The sequence below is a fragment of the Leptosomus discolor genome, chromosome 1 (genome assembly GCF_034619465.1).
Source record: "Leptosomus discolor isolate bLepDis1 chromosome 1, bLepDis1.hap2, whole genome shotgun sequence".
In the NCBI taxonomy this organism is placed as follows: domain Eukaryota; kingdom Metazoa; phylum Chordata; class Aves; order Leptosomiformes; family Leptosomidae; genus Leptosomus; species Leptosomus discolor.
In genome coordinates this window covers 201,327,588-201,346,308 of record NC_141391.1, presented here as the reverse complement: position 1 = coordinate 201,346,308, position 18,721 = coordinate 201,327,588, and the positions used below count along the sequence as shown (strand labels likewise).

At 35.1% G+C, this 18,721-nt stretch overlaps 1 protein-coding gene across 4 annotated transcripts in view; it reads left to right on the top strand.

Moving 5' to 3' along the window:
• Positions 1 to 18,721, top strand: part of TBC1D22A (TBC1 domain family member 22A) — a 184,804-nt gene that overhangs the window by 78,562 nt on the left and 87,521 nt on the right. For all 4 annotated transcript variants that reach the window (XM_086473776.1, XM_086473768.1, XM_086473763.1 and 1 more), the window contains one exon: positions 8,891 to 8,966. In XM_086473776.1, coding sequence (XP_086329902.1) covers positions 8,891 to 8,966 — 76 coding nt within the window. The remainder of the gene's footprint in view (positions 1 to 8,890; positions 8,967 to 18,721) is intronic.

Sequence of the window (18,721 nt, the reverse complement as noted above, 5' to 3'; positions counted from 1 at the left end):
CAATTCAAGACAATGTTCTTATACAGAATACACATAAATTACTGTTAAGAATGAATACCATTAAGGGCAGACTTTTTTGAGGGCGAAAACATGCAGTATTGTATCATTCTGTGTGACTTTTCCATTTCCAAAGGGCCTTCAGATCTTCAAAATCTTGTTTGAAGCTGCTCTTCATAGAGGTCTTTGAAGATTTTATTAGTACCTGAATAAAAAAATACATTTTATTGAACAATGATAGGAAGTTAATAAACAAACTTAGGCAGTAGAGTTGTTGTAACTACGAGCTGTTGGAATGTAATTAACAATTGTTACCTTAGTCCTGTTCTTTTCATGTGACAGTAATTAAAGCATGTCTGCTGTTGTTTGTTCAAAACTTGGAATAGTTAAAATGTAAATAAAGCATATCTGTATGGTTCTGAGTAGATTTAGTCAGAGCAGCTGAGGACTATATCATGGTAGTTGATGATCTGGCCTCAGACAGATTGTTTCAAAGTAGATCCTGAAACTCTTGATGTACCAAAACCTGAGATTAAAAATGTCAACATTTTAGATTTTTAGAGTAAATGAGCCTTCAAACTCATCTTCACTGAGACTGTCACCAGCAATGAGCCTGAGTCATATAGCATCAGTATATACTTTGCAAAGTATAAACCCTACATTATTTTAGAAGAATTGCAATTAAATCTGTTGTTTGTGCTATCACACAACGCCGCACAATAAGCTTTACATGAAAATTGCTGAGTTTGGACTAGCGCCTGTCCACAAGAGATCTTTTGGGACTCTTCTGAAACTTCTAGTGCCTTCCTTGGTCACTGGAGGACTTGTACTCCTTCCCCCTCAGTGTGAGAAGATTGAATGCATCACTAGAGTACTGTGCATCAGGATGCCTAGTAAGAATTTCAGAGGCTGTTGCTAACTCTGCTTAGTTTGAAATATATCTGTGATTACCTCCTATGAGGGTCTCTAGTAATGGGTAAAGAAGAAGATCAGTGCTCAAAACTGCTTTGGTGTGAGAGGAAAGGAATGGGCTGGATATGACATTGTATTTTAAAAATGATTTCAAGGGGATTCAGGAGAGCACAGGCAACTAGACATGCACATCAGGAAAGTTTGTAGAAAGTGTAAAAATAAACAGAATGAATGGTTAAAGGATGAAAAACAAATGTTTTCATATTTTCTGTAACTCCGGTAAAGCAGTGCAAATCTGGTAGCTTGAGGAAGGAATCAGCCTGTGAACAACTGTACAGTTTAATTGCATTTCCAAAATGCATTTTGATAAAGTCATTTATCAAAATTTCATAAAGAAGCGAAGCATCCATGGTAGGAAGCATTGCCTGTTACCACATAGGGAGGAGAAGCTTTTATATAAGTAGTCTTTGAAAGACAAAACATCACTTTGCTACTTTTAAAACCTAAAATGAGCTTGTACTTGGTATGCTAATCCCTTCTGTCTGTCCTATTTTGAAATGATGGATTGAAAGTTAAAAAAAAAAAATAAAATAGAGTAAGGTAAGTGTGATCAAAGGTATGGAACAGTTTCTGGGTGAGGGATTATGTTTTTCAGCTTGGATGACTTAGCTAAGTGGAAGAACATAATAGAAGTCTTTAAAATTATGAGCTGCATGGGGAAGGTGAATAGGGAGTAGTTACTTTCAGTCTCTTCTGATGCAAGACCTAGAGAGTGTCTTGTAATACTGATGAGTGATAGGCTTAAAAAACAAAAATGGTTGAGTAACTAAGCTGCAGGGCTACATGTCAAAGAATGAAAAGCATTTTACATGGGTTTAGAACCCGGTAAGTTTGAAGCTAGTGGAAGAAAAATCTTTAAAGAACTTTAATTAGCAAGATACCACCTTGAGTTAGGGAAGTCTTAGTGCTACAAACTGGAAACTGAAAGAATGCTGCAAGCATATCACTGGGGACTCATTTTCTCTTACTGTCCCCTGTAGTACTTTGCTGCTGACTGCTCTTAAAAGGGAAAAACCAAGGTGGTTCTTTTGTTTGGCCCAGTAGCCAATTTTTACTTTGTAATGATAAGCCTTTGTTGGGACTTCAGGTAACAGAAAATTGAGGGCATCATAAGGATTTATCCTGGGGGCTGTAATTTTTCTTCAGGACAGGTGTCTTCTGAAGCTGTTCAGGAGCCTGTCTCTTTGGAAGCCCATAATGCAGTTTTCTAGCCTGTCACTGAAAGTAAAAATTTCAGGAAGAGAACGAATCTATTTGCAATCGGTTCTGAATACTTATATAAAGGGCATGGTTTTCTGTGTTTTATATGAAATATACTATGCTATCAGTATGCTTTGGAATAAAAATATTTTATATTCTACCTAAAATTTACAGCATCGTCTTTTGGGATTGCAAGTGTCCATAGTTATGCTTTCTAGCTCTTAGCCAGATTTGAACTGTTGTCTGGCCTACAGCATAATCCAAAAATATACCCTGAGCACTACTTTTATTGCTACTTTACCAGTTTCTGTAATATATAATACATCTACTTGTATAAAACTGAGGTTTGATTAGATAGTCCAGTAGAAGATTGAGTCTTTGATTCTGAGACTATGGATACTATTATAACACGAGAATCAGTAACTACTTTTTAATAAGATGTTGCTTTTTCCATCCTGTTATCTAGGAATAAGTAAGATACTGTTTTCTGCGTAGAAAATTTTGGGCTGCAACGCTTTCTAAATCTCTTTCCTACTTCCCAGGAAATTTTAAGTTTTCAAAATTCAGGCTTAATAATTGCAAAGGCTGAAAGATCTTTTCTTTTAAAGGAAGTATTTTGGAGTAGTTATGGAACATGCTGTGGAATATGTGCAGACAGCATACGGCTGCACACTTGTGTGTTTCTTGTGCATGCACACTCTCTCTCCTGAACTGTATTTAAGATTGAATTTACATTATAATCTCCAGATTCAAGAAACTTCTTGGGTTAACTGTGCCTACCATTGACAGTGTTAATATACATGTTGGCTGTCACTGTCCAAGTGTCATGATTCCCTCTCACCTGCCCCCACCTGCTTATGTAACTTTGAAAGCAAGATGAACCAAGATTTTTAATAGGAGTTTGCTGAGAGGATTCACAAATATGTGAATGAAGTACTTACATGAATTTAAAAATTAAAATTGAGAAGTTCCCTTTCTGACATAATGAGATAAATATACAACTTCAGGAAGCTTTTTTTCTTTCAGTTGTCTTTTGTTCATATGATAATATGCTTGAACATACCTAAATTGATGCAAAGGAGTTCTTAAATATATATCAGTAGAGAAAATGGACATCTAGGTATGTTGTATACAGATTGCTTAATATATCCTTTATGTGTAAAAGCTCTCATCTGATTGATAAAACCTTATTAAAAACAAACAACAGATGTAGACTTTGTGTCAAATCTTTCCATTTACTTCTGTAAATGGTTCTGATCTTTTCATCAGTACGTTGTTGGTGAACAGCTTGTGTGACCTGAAAAGATAAAAAGCACTGTGCCTATACTTGTGCTTGGCTGCAGTCATTCTCAACTTACTGACAATATTCTTTCTTTTCAATTTGGCTGGCTCTATTTCTTCTTCCATGATGACATGAAAGGTTGTTTTCCTTTCCTTTCAGCTTTCATTTTCTCTTAAAATTTTCCCATCATCACCTATTTAAACAAAAAGATGTGGGGGACTTTTTTTGGTTAAGGCCTGCAAAGTCTGAATATTCAAAATAAAAAATATTCATGATAATGATAAAGGTAATAAAGGCCATACGTGATATATATTAAGTAGTGCAGTAAGGTTCTGTATCATTCAGAGGGCATTGTTTCCCCAGGGTTCTTAGTTCAGAGAGTTGCTAATTTGTTTCATTTTCTGACCTTGGGAATACTCTGAAATTTGTTCTGTGTATTTTTAAATAATGTAAATAAGTGCAGAAGGACAAAAATATTAAAATTTCTGATACGTAGATAAGAAAAGTTCGATTTTGAAATTTGAAAATATTTCCTAAGGAATGAGTAGAAAAAGTAATAGTGTTTTCATTTGTGTGTATATATACACACAGAAGGATATATATGTAACTTATACTTACAGATTTATTATATATAATTAATAATATACATATGTTATTATATATAATACTCGGTATGTGTTTTATTCCTTCTGTGTGTACTTACACAGCTGCCTTTGTACTTATACAACAGATGTCATTCACAAATGCTGTTTACATTTCTTTTTCCATGTGTAATGGAAATAATTGAAGAAGTTGGAAAGAAATATGTTCAGATTTATTACAGGCTCATTGTTATGAAGTACCCATAGTATTTTGGAAGAGATTTAAAATTAAAATAACATGGAGATGTGTTGAACTTGGTGAACAGTTGCTTCAGAAGTACATTTAAAATGCAATTAAAAAGCATCTGTGTTATTTTTAGCACTCTATCATAAGTTAGTAATATTCTGAACAGGTAGCTGTCAGTGCTGTGGCTGTGTATGGTGATTGGGAATGGAGTTTATTTGTTACACTATGCATCAGAGTGACTAGTAAGTATCTCATTGATATACGTGATTGAAAATACTAGAATCTTCTAGGTATTTTTTTCCTGATAGACAAACAAAAAATACTAGAGGTGTATGGTGTAGATACTGCAACTTTTGGAGAATGTTAAGAATGCAAGTGGGACCATCCTTAGTTCAGTCAATACCACTTTCTCAGTGTTTCCAAGAAAAGGTTACTTTAGGACGTATATTTCAAGATAAACACTTTTCCAAGTTACGTCTTCGTGTCAGCATTCAGAGTCGAGCTAGGAAAAGGGATGGGACTTGATACCCAGTGGTTAAACATGCTTTTAGAAACTGTGGTTCCCCTTGTCTCTCTCTCTCCACCTCCCCTCCCCTTTTTGTGAATATGGGAGGACAGTCCCAGTTAAATTTGTTCAGTGCGTGGTTTTTCTTTGTTTTCTCTTTCTAATCAAGTATCTTCCATTCAGAATTTCTCTAACCTTAAAAAAAAAAAAAGTAAGGAATTATGTAATACATTTTTCCATGCTAAGCGAAGGCTGTAATTGAAATATTTTATTTTAAATTATAATGATTATTTTTTGAGCAGAAGTCCTACCTGACATCATTGTAGTGGCAGGGCAGTGAGGTGGTTATACTAGCCTCTACAGAATAAGTGCAGACTACTAACACAAAGATTGGAGACTGAAGCAAGTTTTGAGCCCTTGTGACATTATAAAGTCTTAACCTTCTGTATTGTAAGGTGAAACTAATTACGTGTTGGAGTCTGAACTAGATATTATAACCGTTCAGCTGTGAAGTGGGTTAGCATAGTTCACTGAAAGTGTGTTGGAAACTATTTGAGCAGAACATCAAGGAATTTAAATATTGCACACCAGTGCATGAATTTTTTATGTTTATCATGGATTCCGTTGTGTACTCGTGCATACTTTGTCATATGTGAATAGTGACTAGAAAGTGTCAAGAACAGTGGTTAGAAATATAAGGCGTTTTGTTAACTTTGCTGAAGACCTGTTGAGGCAAGACAATCCTGTTCTCAGTTACTTAAGACTTTTTCAAAGTTTATATTTTGCTTAATATGGATAGTCAAAGTTACACAAGGAATAAATGAGGAAATACAACAAAAATTTGCAGGATGAGTAATGAAATGTTCCTGTGAGGACCCACAACTGTGAGGGGGAATGAGTGTGAGAGTTGAATACTAGAACACCTTTTTCTGCAGAAGTTATCAAAGCACTTGTATTGGGTTTGTGTGGCAAGGTTTTGGTAGCAGGGGAGCTGCAGGGGTGTCTTCTGTGAGAAGAGGCCCTGTGTTGGACAAAGGCAGTTCCAGACAGCTCCAAGATGGACCTGTTGCTAGCCAAAGCTGAGCCCATTGATGATGCTGGTGGTGCCTTTGCGGTGACATATTTAAGAAAGGGTAAAAACCACTGTGCAGCAGCTGTGAGAGAGGAGTGAGAAAAAGTGAGAGAAACAGCCCTGTAGACACCAAGATCAGTGAAGAAGGGGGGGGGAGGAGGTGCTCCAGGTGCTGGAGCAGAGATTCCCCTGCAGCCTGTGGTGAAGACCTTGGTGAAGCAGGCTGTCCCCCTGCGGCCCATGGAGGTTAACGGTGGAGCAGAGATCCACCCTACAGCCTGTGGAAGGACCCCATGCCAGAATAGGTGGAGATCCCTTGATGGAAGCTGCAGCCTGTAGAGAGGAGCCCACATAGGAACAGGCTTTCTGGCAGGACACATGGCCCATAGGGAGCAGCGGAGATGAAGTATTATTGAACTGATCACAACCCTCATTCCCCAACCCTCTGCGCCTCTTGGCAGGGAGGAGGTGTAATAGTTGGGAGTAAATTTGAGCCAAATTTTGAAGCTGGTGTCACCAATTGAATTGTATGATAGAAGAATTAAAATCTTAACTGCTGTACTTCTTCATTGCCATGAGCAATAATTCATGAATTTCATGAGTTTGACACATTTTTTTTCTTTAACTGTGTTACTAGCTTTTTCCTCCACCTATAAGCACAAAAGGATCAAGAATAGTAGATAACAGAATACTTTTTATGTTTGCAAAGTCCTTCTCACAGTTTTGCGAACTCCGGAAAGTCAAATACAAGTGTCATAGGAGGGAAGATGTACAGCGTAGTTTAATTAGAAGAGGGGAGCCAACAAAGATCTTTCCAGTTAGATGAGTCAGCACAAGTAGAATAGTGACTCCCAGCTGTGTTCATTTGCAGCTGAAATAATGAACAGAAAAATAAATGAAGAGGCAAAAGATGAAATGTAGTGAAGAGCAAACTTACCTGCTTTCAAATCCAAGTTGGCAGTTTTGGGTTGCATATCCAGGTGTGTACAGAGTAAATGATGTTTTGAGATAGAAAACGGTTTCAGATTCATAGATCATAGTTGGGAGTTGCACTACCTGGGGAGAGACTAATGATCAAAGTAGTAGTATTTTAGCTCTATGTTGGCTTTCAGTGTTAAATATGTGAAGATGCTTTTATAGAGGATCTGTAATATGTTAAATAATTGAGTGCCATATTGCTGTACTTAGAGTACAATACTACTTCTAGATATACTGGTTAACTTTAAATAAATACATAGAAGAGTATATAAACATTTGAAAAAAGAATTGAACATTTTTTTTTGCTAGAGTAGACTCTGTAAAGAAAATGAATATACTATTTTCTAGACATGCTGTATCCTGGATGTGATACATGACTAATACAGGAGAGAGTCTATAAGAGTGTTGTCCCAGTGCATAGGATAGATTCTCTGTCCCTGAAATAAGATTATAATAGATTTGAATTCTGTGTGAGACTTTCCATTCTTTCAATTTTGATCCTTTATTGCTCTACTGAGGATGCTTGTGTTCTGTTTGAGAGACGATACCAAAAAGGTGAAATGATTGCCTAGTTTAGTTTGTGATTCCTGTGGAAAGTTCCAAAATTGAGAGAATTATCCTTGCTTCCTTGTCAACACTGTTTTGGTTTATACATTGATTTCTGATACCAAATACGGTGAAAGTGCTACTGCTAGGCCAGTAAAGAATCTTGCTGTAATTTTTTAAATCGTTACTACTGTGGTCAGTTACAGGTGATCAGAGAACATAACAGCCTTCTCGATACTGGAAATCACTTGTTGGCTGATGCACTATGACCAACAGAATTATTAGTGTATAGTTTTCCCTTGTGAACAGTTAGGTTTGATACTTTATGGCAGTTTTATAGAATTTGAAGATTACATTGCAATTCAGTTCTGTAGAACAAATCAAAATTAAAAAAAACATGTAAATGTAGTCAAGAAAGTCAAGATAGACTTTCTTTTTTTTTTAAAATAGAAAGAAGAATGTCTTAAGATACATAAAAATGAACTGATACTCATCCATTTTACTCTTAGGCCAAGTTAAAATTTGAAATCAAGTCAAGAAAAATTAATATTCTGACATCAGTGAAAAAAGTTTTAGGGTGAATTTTGGGATAGTTGCTCAGCTCTCCAATTGATTTTCATAAAGGAATTACTCAAACGATAGCAGTTGAGATGAAAAATCCTTTACCTTGGCTTTCTGTGCATGTAATGGTTACACAGAAACAATTTTACATAGCAACTTTCTTTTGAAATATATACTGATGATTTTCTTTGCTTGAATCTCTCTATATAGAAAACCGTAACAAAATGAGTTCAGTGCAGGGATTGTCAGTCAAATATTCAGAAACATTACTGTGTATTTAAATAATGTTTTTATGTAAAAAGATTGATTGCTTTGGTGTTAAAGTGGAGATGTCTTTCTCATGATTTCATACTCTATTCTAGAGCTTCAATCGGAAAATAAAAAATCTGGTTAGAGTTAATACATCTGAACAAATACATGCAAATACCCTGCCATTTTAGCTATATAGCTTGTGTGTTAGATTTTGATTCATGATATTAACTGTAACCTTGGGTTCAGAACAGTCATGCCTCCATTGAAATAGACTTTTGATTTCTTATGCTGCTGGAAGGTATTATTCTGAACTTCTAAAGAACAAATTCTTATCCTGTCACTGATCAGGGTCTAAATTTTCATACTTCCTACATTATTTGTGATAGAATTGTAAATTTATGAGAAAAAAAAATCACCTTAAAAAAATCTCTAGCATGGCACATTTTGGCCTTTTAGATGACAGCCTTTTAAAGCTACTTGGACTTCCACAATACAGCTGTAACTTCAGGGGCGCTAGATTAGAAGTCGTGAGCAACTGATGCAGTAATAGCTATAGGGTGTAATGGGGACTCGGAACAGAAACACTTTAAGAAAATGTAGAAAAATACATGGATGGAGATAAGTAATTGAAGGAAACAAACGTAGTTTTTGTATTTTTCCTTCACAAACTTATGCTTGTATATGTTCTTTTCTTCAGGATAACTACACATTTGCACAGCCAGGAATTCAGAAGAAAGTGAAAATGTTGGAGGAACTTGTTAGTCGGATTGATGGTAAGTCTTCAAAGCTAACATAATTTCTAACTGGTGTTTCATTGGAAGTGTTTTGTTAAAATGTTTGCAAAAAGTCAAGCCAATATCGCTGCAGTTACTTCCAATGGGGGGGTGACGTTGCCTTCCTCAGATGAGGTGTCATAATCAATTTGTGGCACACTGGCCTTTGCAAGATCACTGTCCTGTATCATTTAAACGAAAGCCACTAGAGCATGAGCAACTTTCATTACTTTTTATTAAGGCAATATAATCAAAATTCAATGGCAATTTCTTTGCAGCAGAGTAATGACCACATACAAAAAGCAGCCAGTATTCGTTTCACATTAAGCTCAATGATTGTTGTAATTCGGGCAAGTCACAGTTGTTGTTTATGGTTGTCCTTCGGCACTATGTTTTCTGCCTTTGTGCATCATTTTGCTATCTGGAATGCCTGAATAATTTCTCTGTGGAATTCAATTAATTATGAACTCTGGAAATAACATCTTTAATATTATAGATAAATTACAGTGTGTACAGGGGTAATTTTAGATTATACTTTCATGTTCTAGCAGAGCACTTTGAAATATTTTCTACCTTCATCCTTAAAATAATTCCTTTCACGAAATGCTGACTGTCATATTGCTAGAAGAGAGTTTAATTAAATGAAATGCAAGAGATAATGCTCGCCCATTCTAAACATACTCTCTTGATAGTTTGTTAAATTAATGAACAGAGTATTAACAAAATGTTGCCAAGCAGAACCAGGCATATATTTGCACCACTAGCCTGTCAATGATGAGATAGAAAAAATATTTCTTGTGTAGCTTAATATTTGATAATCTTCTTGGAAAGGTTAAGTCCATCTTTTCATTATACATACTGTGAGGGTTTTTTGTGCCAGTGCTTACCATAGCAGATTTTGGGTTAGCCTGCACATATTTACATCCTGAATATTTGATAATGCTCTTTGTGCTTTTTTAGGATGTTAAAGTATTTTTAATGGTCAAAAACTAAGGGCAGGAGAACAATTTTTATATAATATTACACTATAAATGTATGTAAACCTTTTTGTTGTAGATGTATTTTTTGTTTAAAATGTAAATTAATATGGAAAATATAAGAGGATACTTCTGTATATAGGGTAGCGAAATATTTGTATTAAAATAATTTTAAAGCAGTGTATTTTGTTACTTCAAAAATAATCTAACTGCTTGCAGTGTGACTTTTTGTATTTCATTTTATGATTATATCAATATTGATGTTTACGTTTCAATTACTTATAGAAGCAAATGATTGTATATTAAATGAAGTGGATAATTATAATGCCTATAAATAGACTTCCAGAACACGGTCAATGAACATTTATACAAACAAATTTTTAAACCAAGTTTTTAAAATGGAAAATACCAGTCTAATAATGAACCTTATTGTTTGGTTTAATAAAAATATTAAATATAGTAGTATATATTATTGTTTAGATTCTAAGAAAGAAACAAATGCTGAATGGTTATTTGTACCTTCAGTGCTTAAAGGATACAGTTAAATAACCTTATTCAATGCTTAGGTTTGGGAAGCATTATTTTTAAGGCTTCACACTTAAATAAAAATTAAAAAAAGACAGTTATAGCAAACAAATGTGTTTTCTTGAACTGTCCTTTACCAAGCTTTTAACTGAAAGTAAAGTATGGGGTCCTGATTATTATCTGATTTAAAATAATTTTGTGAGATCTTTATAGAACTGTATTTAATAGGCCATTGTTGAAGTAGTTCTGCATCAAAACCTGCAATTGTTTATTTATCTTTCTAACTGTTAGTACACTAACTTGATCCCTAGCTACTCAGACAATTTCTCTGTATCCCTCCCAGGCTACCTGCCCTTGCCTCCACCCTCTGTAGGCTTCCTGTCTGTGTTTGAGTTTGTCCAGGAGCTCCTTGTTCATCCACGCAGGCCTCCTGGTGTTTTTGTCTGACTTCCTCTTTGTTGGGATGTGTCGCTCCTGAGCTTGGAGGAGGTGATACTTGAATATTGACCAGCCTTCTTGGGCCCCTCTTCCCACCAGGGCTTTATCGCATGGTACTCTACCAAGGAGATAGATCGTTTACATGGTTGAGTGGTAGAGGGTGGTTTCCTTGTTTAGAGCAGTATAGTTGGAGAAGGCAAAGCAAAATACTAATTTTAAGGAGCTGATCATCTTATAGCAGGTATGTTTTGCAGGTTGTCTGTATGACATACCTGTAGCATATGTAGAAAACATGTTAAAGGAAACTATTTTAAAATAATGGGGATTATAACACTTCAGAGTGAGGGAAATTTTGTTGCGTGTTTTTTTGTTGTAGAAACTAAAGTATTTTAAAAAGCTGTCATTGCTATTTGTAAGGGAAAGATTTGGATATAATTGACATTATGGAAACCTAGAACTATTTAGGTTATATGGGGCCTCTGGAAGTCAATGTTCCTAACCTCTGCTCTTACCCCTTGATCTAAGGGGACAGGGCCAACTTAGATCTGGCTGTGTAGAGTGTTGCCCTGTTGAGTTTCAGTAACTCCAGGGCTGGAGATTCTGCAGCCTCTTTGGGTGAGACTGTTCAAAGTTATGACTACTGTGATTGTGATATTATTTTTTAAAAAATATAAATAATTAGAATTTTTGTTTATGGAACTGATGTCCGCTGCCTTTTATTTTATCTCTCTGTACCTCTGAGAAGAGTCTGGCTCCATCTTCTCTACACCTTCCCATTAGGTAGTTGCAGCTGCTCATAGTCTTCCCTTTTTAAGGCTGAACAAACCCAGTTCTGTCAGCCTCCTTTCCTGTGTAAAGCGTTCTACCTTCCTAACTACCTTGGTTGCCCTCCACTGGACTTGCTTTTGTATGCCAGTCTTCCAGAGTTGGACATAATGCTGCAGAAATGGTCTAACAAGTTGTGAATACAGAGGAAGAATCACCTCTCCTGACCTGTTGGCTTCTCTCTTGCTTAGAAAGCCCAATATATTGTAGGCTTTCCTTTCTGCAAGGACACGCTGCTGACTTGGGTGCAGCCTGTTGTCCACCAGGACCCCGAAGTCCTTCTTGGCAGAGCTGCTTCCCAACAAGTTGGTGCCTGGTCATTGCTGTTGAATGAGACTATTCAATTTCAGATACAGGACGTTTGCCTCTCCTGAGCTTCAGGAGTTTCCTATCAGCCATTCCTTCAAGCTGCCAAGGCCCCTCCAAATAGTAGTGCTAGCTTTCAACATGTCAACCACTCCTCGCAATCTGGTATCATCCACAAACACAGAGAATCCACTCTGTGCCATCATTAGTTGTTAATAAAGGTGTTGCACAGTATTTGCCCCAGTATTGATCCCTGAGGGATGCCATTAGTTATTAGCTGTCATTTGGACTTTGTATTGCTGATCACAACCCTTATAATGCAGTGGTCCAGTTAAAAGTTTTGAATGGTAAGATATGCATTTTTCAATATTGTTAGGGCTGTTTCTTTTGGTCTAGAAGACTGTCCACTCAAGTATTATTTTGCCAGAAAAATACACCGAAGTATGTGTAAGATTAAAGTTTTAGTTGTTAGATAAGCAATAATGGATGTGTACTGCTGTCATTTCATAAATTTTGGATGCCTCAGGTAAGGGATCCTGACCTGGTTAACTTTTTGATGGAATCATAGCATAGTTGATTAATTATATGTTATTCTGCTTTACTTTTCTCCATTTTTTTTTTTTTTCTTTTCTGTCTTTTTAACTTTATACTGGGTATGCAAAAGGAAAATGTATGGCTGATAGGAATTCAGTGACTTTTTAAAAAAGAAATCTCGTGATCTGTATTTACTGTAAATATCCTAAGTGCTAATTAAAGTTATTATGGAAGAAGATAATATTCCTGTTGCTACTGTGTCACATTATTTTCTTGATGCTGGGTAAGTGTACGGTGAAGAGAATCTTAACATAATAAGTTGCTGTGTGAGTGGATGAAGCATGTACAGCTTGTTTGCTAATAGTAATGGATTACCAGTGTATGAAAAGTGACGCTCGCCCTTTGGAGAGTGTTAATGCATTATGTTAGTGATTCAGGCAACCTTCATTAACCCAGCCTTATGGATCACAACTCCTCTCAAAGTAACTGTCCTTGTGCGTACACTGCAGGACATTGCAGTAGACTTCAAACAGCCAAACTGCTCTGCTAATTTAATCATAATCTTAGTCTGTTTAAACTCCAGAAAATAATTTTGATGAATCGTGTTTAATCTAAACTTTGTTAATAGAATGTTGTTATAGACAAGATGGAATTTGAAGATAAAACATTACTCAATCTCATTTATCTCCTAATCATCGTCATCCAGATTGTTCTAGAAATTATAAAAAATATTAGAGGGAGGATCAATAGATAGCTCAATAATATAAGAAATCTGTTATAACTAATTATCTTTTCTGTTTCCTGTAATGTCGGTAGAGCTTTTCTGCTCAAAATCTCTCATGGTTTGTAAAAGGTCACACTTACATCACATGCTGTCTTTCACTTCTGCTGCATTTAGGCTAGAAAGCAAAGAGACATGGTGTAGGAATGCCAAAATTAATTCAAGATTTGTGTTTCCAGAATTTATGGGTGTTTAGTAGTTGGCTGATTTCATGTTTGGGGGAGTGTCAGCTTCTTCAGTTTACTGTAAGACCATCTGATAGTTACGTTAGCGTTTGGGGTAGCCATTTGGAGAAGATCGTGCATTTGTAAATAAAAGTAGTCTTGGGTTTCTGTAAACATCGATAAAAGATGTTAAAATTGCATGCCATTATCTCTAAATTAGCAAGAAGGCAGTTCTAGCAAAAAAGTTAAATAGCCTATTATAATGTTAAATTTATTTTTGATTTATGTTGGCTTCTTAATAGCATTGCAATAAACTATAAAGGCAGTATTGACGACTCAACTTAGTATAAATATTCTGCATCTTCTGTGAGGGTAAGTTTGGGAAGATTTTTTTCTACCTCTTATACAACACCTCCTGGGGTTTGTATCTGTGTTCTGCACAACCTGATCTTGCTTATGTTTTATTGTAGTTAAATAAATTCTGTGTTAATAGTGTTCTAGATTCTTTCACCAGTAATCACCAATATTATTGTAGAATTGGCCCTTGAATCTTAGTAACAAGAAATGGAAAAATAAAAATGCAGAAAATTATTACTGAAAAAAAGAAAGGTCTTACTGTTGCTCTGTATATTTTTCCCCCATCTTTTGAAAATAGAAGTAATGGAAAAATACTTAAGAACATAGTGCTGTATTTTGACTTTCCCGTAAGGAAGTTCGTGTAGAATTCAGCTACATTTTTCAAAGATTCAATAATATTTCAGTATTTCTGCAGTGTCCACTGTGAACACATCTTTTAGCCATCTGTTTTGGAGAGTTACTACAGGTATTCTTACACATAATATCTTAATTGGGATAATTTCTTTTTTATTTCCATTTAAATATTGTAAAAAAATTACAAATTTTTCAAGAGAAAGGAAGGTATTTTTAGTGCAAAGTTAAAGTTGTTACATTAAAATATTTTAAAGAATGAATGTTTTAATAAATACTACATAGTATTGTTTGGGAAAATATTTTTACTTATGCCTAGGTGCAGTTAAAATGTTCTTTCACCTTTTAAAACCATGTTATGCTCATGATTTTACAAGTCCTATTTTTTTTATTGCTGCTATATTGTAAATGTGTGTTTCATTTGCTTCGAATGAAATACAAATTTGATAATGTATTTTTTTTAATGTTCTGAACAAATTAATCTTGGCTCCACTAATCATACTTTATTTGCTTTTTTCTGTCTTGAGTTACAAATGCCTTGGTTGGTCAGTTCTCTGCAGTTCTGTAATAATGCCACAAGTAAGGATTTGCAATAAAGTACTTTCATGTCATGGCCATAAATTTACACTTTGCGTATATTTTTGCTATTTATGCTCTCTTGTATATATTTGTGTGTTGTGTGTATATATGTGCAAGTCAAGTTCTTAATGAAATGTAGGCAATAAAAAAATTTTCATTTTTATATATATTTGTGTTGATCCACAGTGAGAGCTTATTTAATTGTACTTATCTGTGTGCTTCTCATGCTTTGAAGTATTTGCTGTAGATGTGTCTAAAAGCTTGGTTGATATAATTCTTAATATTTATGGGTAATGTTATGGTTTCTTATTTAATTGGAGATGTTTGTAAAACTTCCTTCATTAGAATAGGATTAGTGCTGGTGGAATTATCTTTCTCAGCGTCTGGGTTGGTTTAAGAGCTGTATGTTCTTTCTGGGCTGGTAAGGTTTTAAAAGTCTAGACTTCACTTGGGATTCCTACAGGTACTCCTCTGAATGTTGCGTTGGTGTTTGGCATTCGGCAGGTTCTTGTCCCCAGAGATAAAGATGCCGGTTCCCTTAGAATTGTCCAATGCTTCGAACAAAGTTTCGTGGTTCTGCTCAGAACTTAATTTCTCATGATAAGTTAAGCCCAAAAATTACTTAGGGATACCTGTTGAGTAGTTTTGACACTTGCGTGGTTTCTAAAGGACATTCAGTTTCTGTGCTGATTGAACTTTTCAAACTGCAGAGAAAAGTTGGTTTGCTTTTTTGTTTAGGAAAATATGAATCTCTAAAAGGCAAAATATCAACCGAGACTAATGCTTTTCTTATTAAATAACTTACTGTTCTTTAATAAGAACTCACAGAACAAGTGATCTGTTCAATATACTGTCATAGATACAGATTAACTCATTTGTTTGGTTTTTAATTTGAATCTTCTGTGTTCATACAATGAACTGATGATGAAACCGTGGTAATAGGTGACATTTGATCAATCTTTGTTACGTGTTCAATCATGCTAATGGGTTTTTTTAAAGTATGGTTAAAGAATACTTAATTGCATGTGCCAAATTATGTTCATGTTTAATGATATTGTAAAACATTGTACTGACACCTATAATTTTGAACTAGGATTGTATTGAAGTATCTGGAAAAAAGAGCTCTAATGGTAATAGCTGGAAAGACTGGTTTTCTTTAACCATGCAGAAGCATTTTGAATTGGAGATGGATACAGAATTTATTTAGACCTTACTGCTGCTGTTGAAAATTAGTGATTAATAAGGACCTTCTCTGTCAATCCATCTTTATATGTCGACTTGGTGCTGAAGTGATTAAAAATCTTGTAAAGCATTTCATAATTGTTTTAATTAATTTGTGCCATAAAGCTCTTTTTCATTTTAACAAAGCCATCTTATTTAGCTCACCAGTAGTTATTTTGTTATCTGATTTTATGGTTGTAATTACTGTATTATACTTTAATCTTAAGTGCTGCTCACTGGGCATTATAATTATTTAATACAACTTTAAAATCATATTTTTATGCTTTACCATGGAGATGATATTTGTATGCTATTACAGAGTTCAGAGATCTTAGCAAGAGCTGAGACTGACTGTAAAATCATTTGTAAATTCCTGACCTCCGTAAACACTTTAACTGTTAAACAGCCAAAACTTACTATTTTCATGGCAAATTAAAAAAAGGGGAAGGAAAAAAAAGTTTAACATGTTGGGAAATTTAAAAAGTGTTAGGCATAAGCCCTGTTATGAATGCACACAGATGATTTAGAAGAACGGGCTGCAGAAGTGCAATGAATGCTATCTGGAAGTGAAAGTGTCTCATCAAACATATTTCTTGCTATTGTTTTTTGTTGCACTTTGAATGTTAAATACAAGTTCCACCTGGAAACAGGATGTATTTTTAACTTTTAGCTAGAATGGTAGATCTTCCTTGATCGCTTCTAACTGTTTTTCCTAATAGTTGCCTCCATTTTGCACTGGATACCACAGAATTATTACTTGCATTTGATTCCCTGGGGCAGTTGGGACTTCCCACCTTCCCTCCTTCCCTCCTCTAGTATTTTCTTCTTTAGCTTTGGGATCAGCTTTTTGGGCTTTTTAGTATTGGAATATCAGCTATATCTTTTGTGTATGAAGAAGATACTTCTCAATCATAGCTACTAGCTGTACATTTAGTGAGGTGAATTCAATTAGACCAAGATCTCTAAATTGTAGGCCGTGAGGAGAACATAATTTGGTAATATTTATGGTTTTCTGCCAGTTGTCTTTTCATTTTGTATAGGACTTTTCAATTTTTTTTTTTTTTAAAGCTTTTATTATAATTCTTACAATAGATGATTTCAGCCAGTTATAAAAAGCAAACTAATTCTGGAACAAGTCATAATCAGCATGTAAATATTTTACTCGGATCTCTACTATTACTCAAAGCAGAATTGTGTATCATAATGAGATCTTATCAAGTGAACATTTATGATCTTTTGAATGTCTTTTTCAGTTGTCAGGAGCTTCTTCTGTTGTTAATGTATATTACTGAAAATTAATATACATAATAGTAGTAACTCATTGCTCAGCTGTAGTCTTGACAGTATTTCTTTTGTTCAGACTTCCATTAATTCAAGCTGGGGGGTTGTAAACCTTAACCTGCATCTGGCAACATCTGATGTTGAGATTTTACTCTGAACTCTTACCTTTGTCTCCCATAAACATACTGGCTTTGAACAGTGTAGAAATGATTCAGGAAGAGAGAGAATGAGGTAGAAAATTTGCTTTTGGTAAGTGGAGTGCTCAAAAAGAAAGCAGTCATTTACTGATGACGAAGTTCCTTCTTTTGGACAGCAAGCTTCAGTATGTGGGAGCTATAATTTTAAGCAAATGGCAATGTTTAAAGAATCTAGAGGTAGCAAAAAGATTTCAATATTGTTAGTATATTGACTGAATGGATAGTACATGAGAGCTGGTGGTAGATACATTGGTTGTGGAGTCCCTTACTGAATGAATGAAGTTGAATGAACTGCTCCATGTTAACCAACTGTGAGTCTAGACTGGAGCAAAATGTGCTGCAAAATGATGGAAGACAAGCATGGATGACCATATCCATATGGGGGCTGATGTGATCTAAGGGATGTCTCTTCCCTAAGGACATCTGAAAGCTTATAGGCGATACTTAAGAAAAACAGTTTTATCAATTGTTTGTGGTAACTCGGAGGTGAACCTTAAGCAGTCACTGCTTTTCAGGAGGTTCCAGTCTCATGAGAGCAAGCTTGCAGGGACAACCCCTGTGGGTAACATCATTTCTAGTAAGCAGTGTTCCTCTAGGTTGTGTAATTTCTGTTACAATGCTGTCTTTTTTGATAGCTACCCACACTTTTATGAAGTTCATCTAAGTAGAAATAAATGCCTACTATAGTACTGTATTAAGTAGAATAAAATATAGTTGGTTGCTTGAATGCTAAACAGTTAATAGAACAGTACTGAAGTTTTGTAGATGGATGCTAATACTTGGAAGCTGTCAGTCAAGTATCAAGTCACAGCATTATGAAGAAAACTGGAAAGTAAATGTTACTTTACACTATGAACATAACATCTCATACTTTTAATGTGCTGGTCCATGAAAACTTCTCTGTAGTCCAGAAGTTGCAATATTTCACAAGGAGGGAAATGCCGTTGTTGCCTACTCAACATCACACAAATTATAGCAGTGCAGTTTATGATTTTAATCTAATGGTCAGACAAATTCCAGACTTGCAAGTGCATCCATCATGAATGAATTTGAGATTAAACCATGTGATATTTTTTTTTTTAAAAATTCATCCCTTTTAATAATCAATGACAAAATTTAACTGATAATCTGATATCTCTAGTATAAGGTAAATGTTTGCATGGTACTGTATGGGAGAAATCTAATCAACCATGAGGTAATGAAATGCCAAAAATTGTAG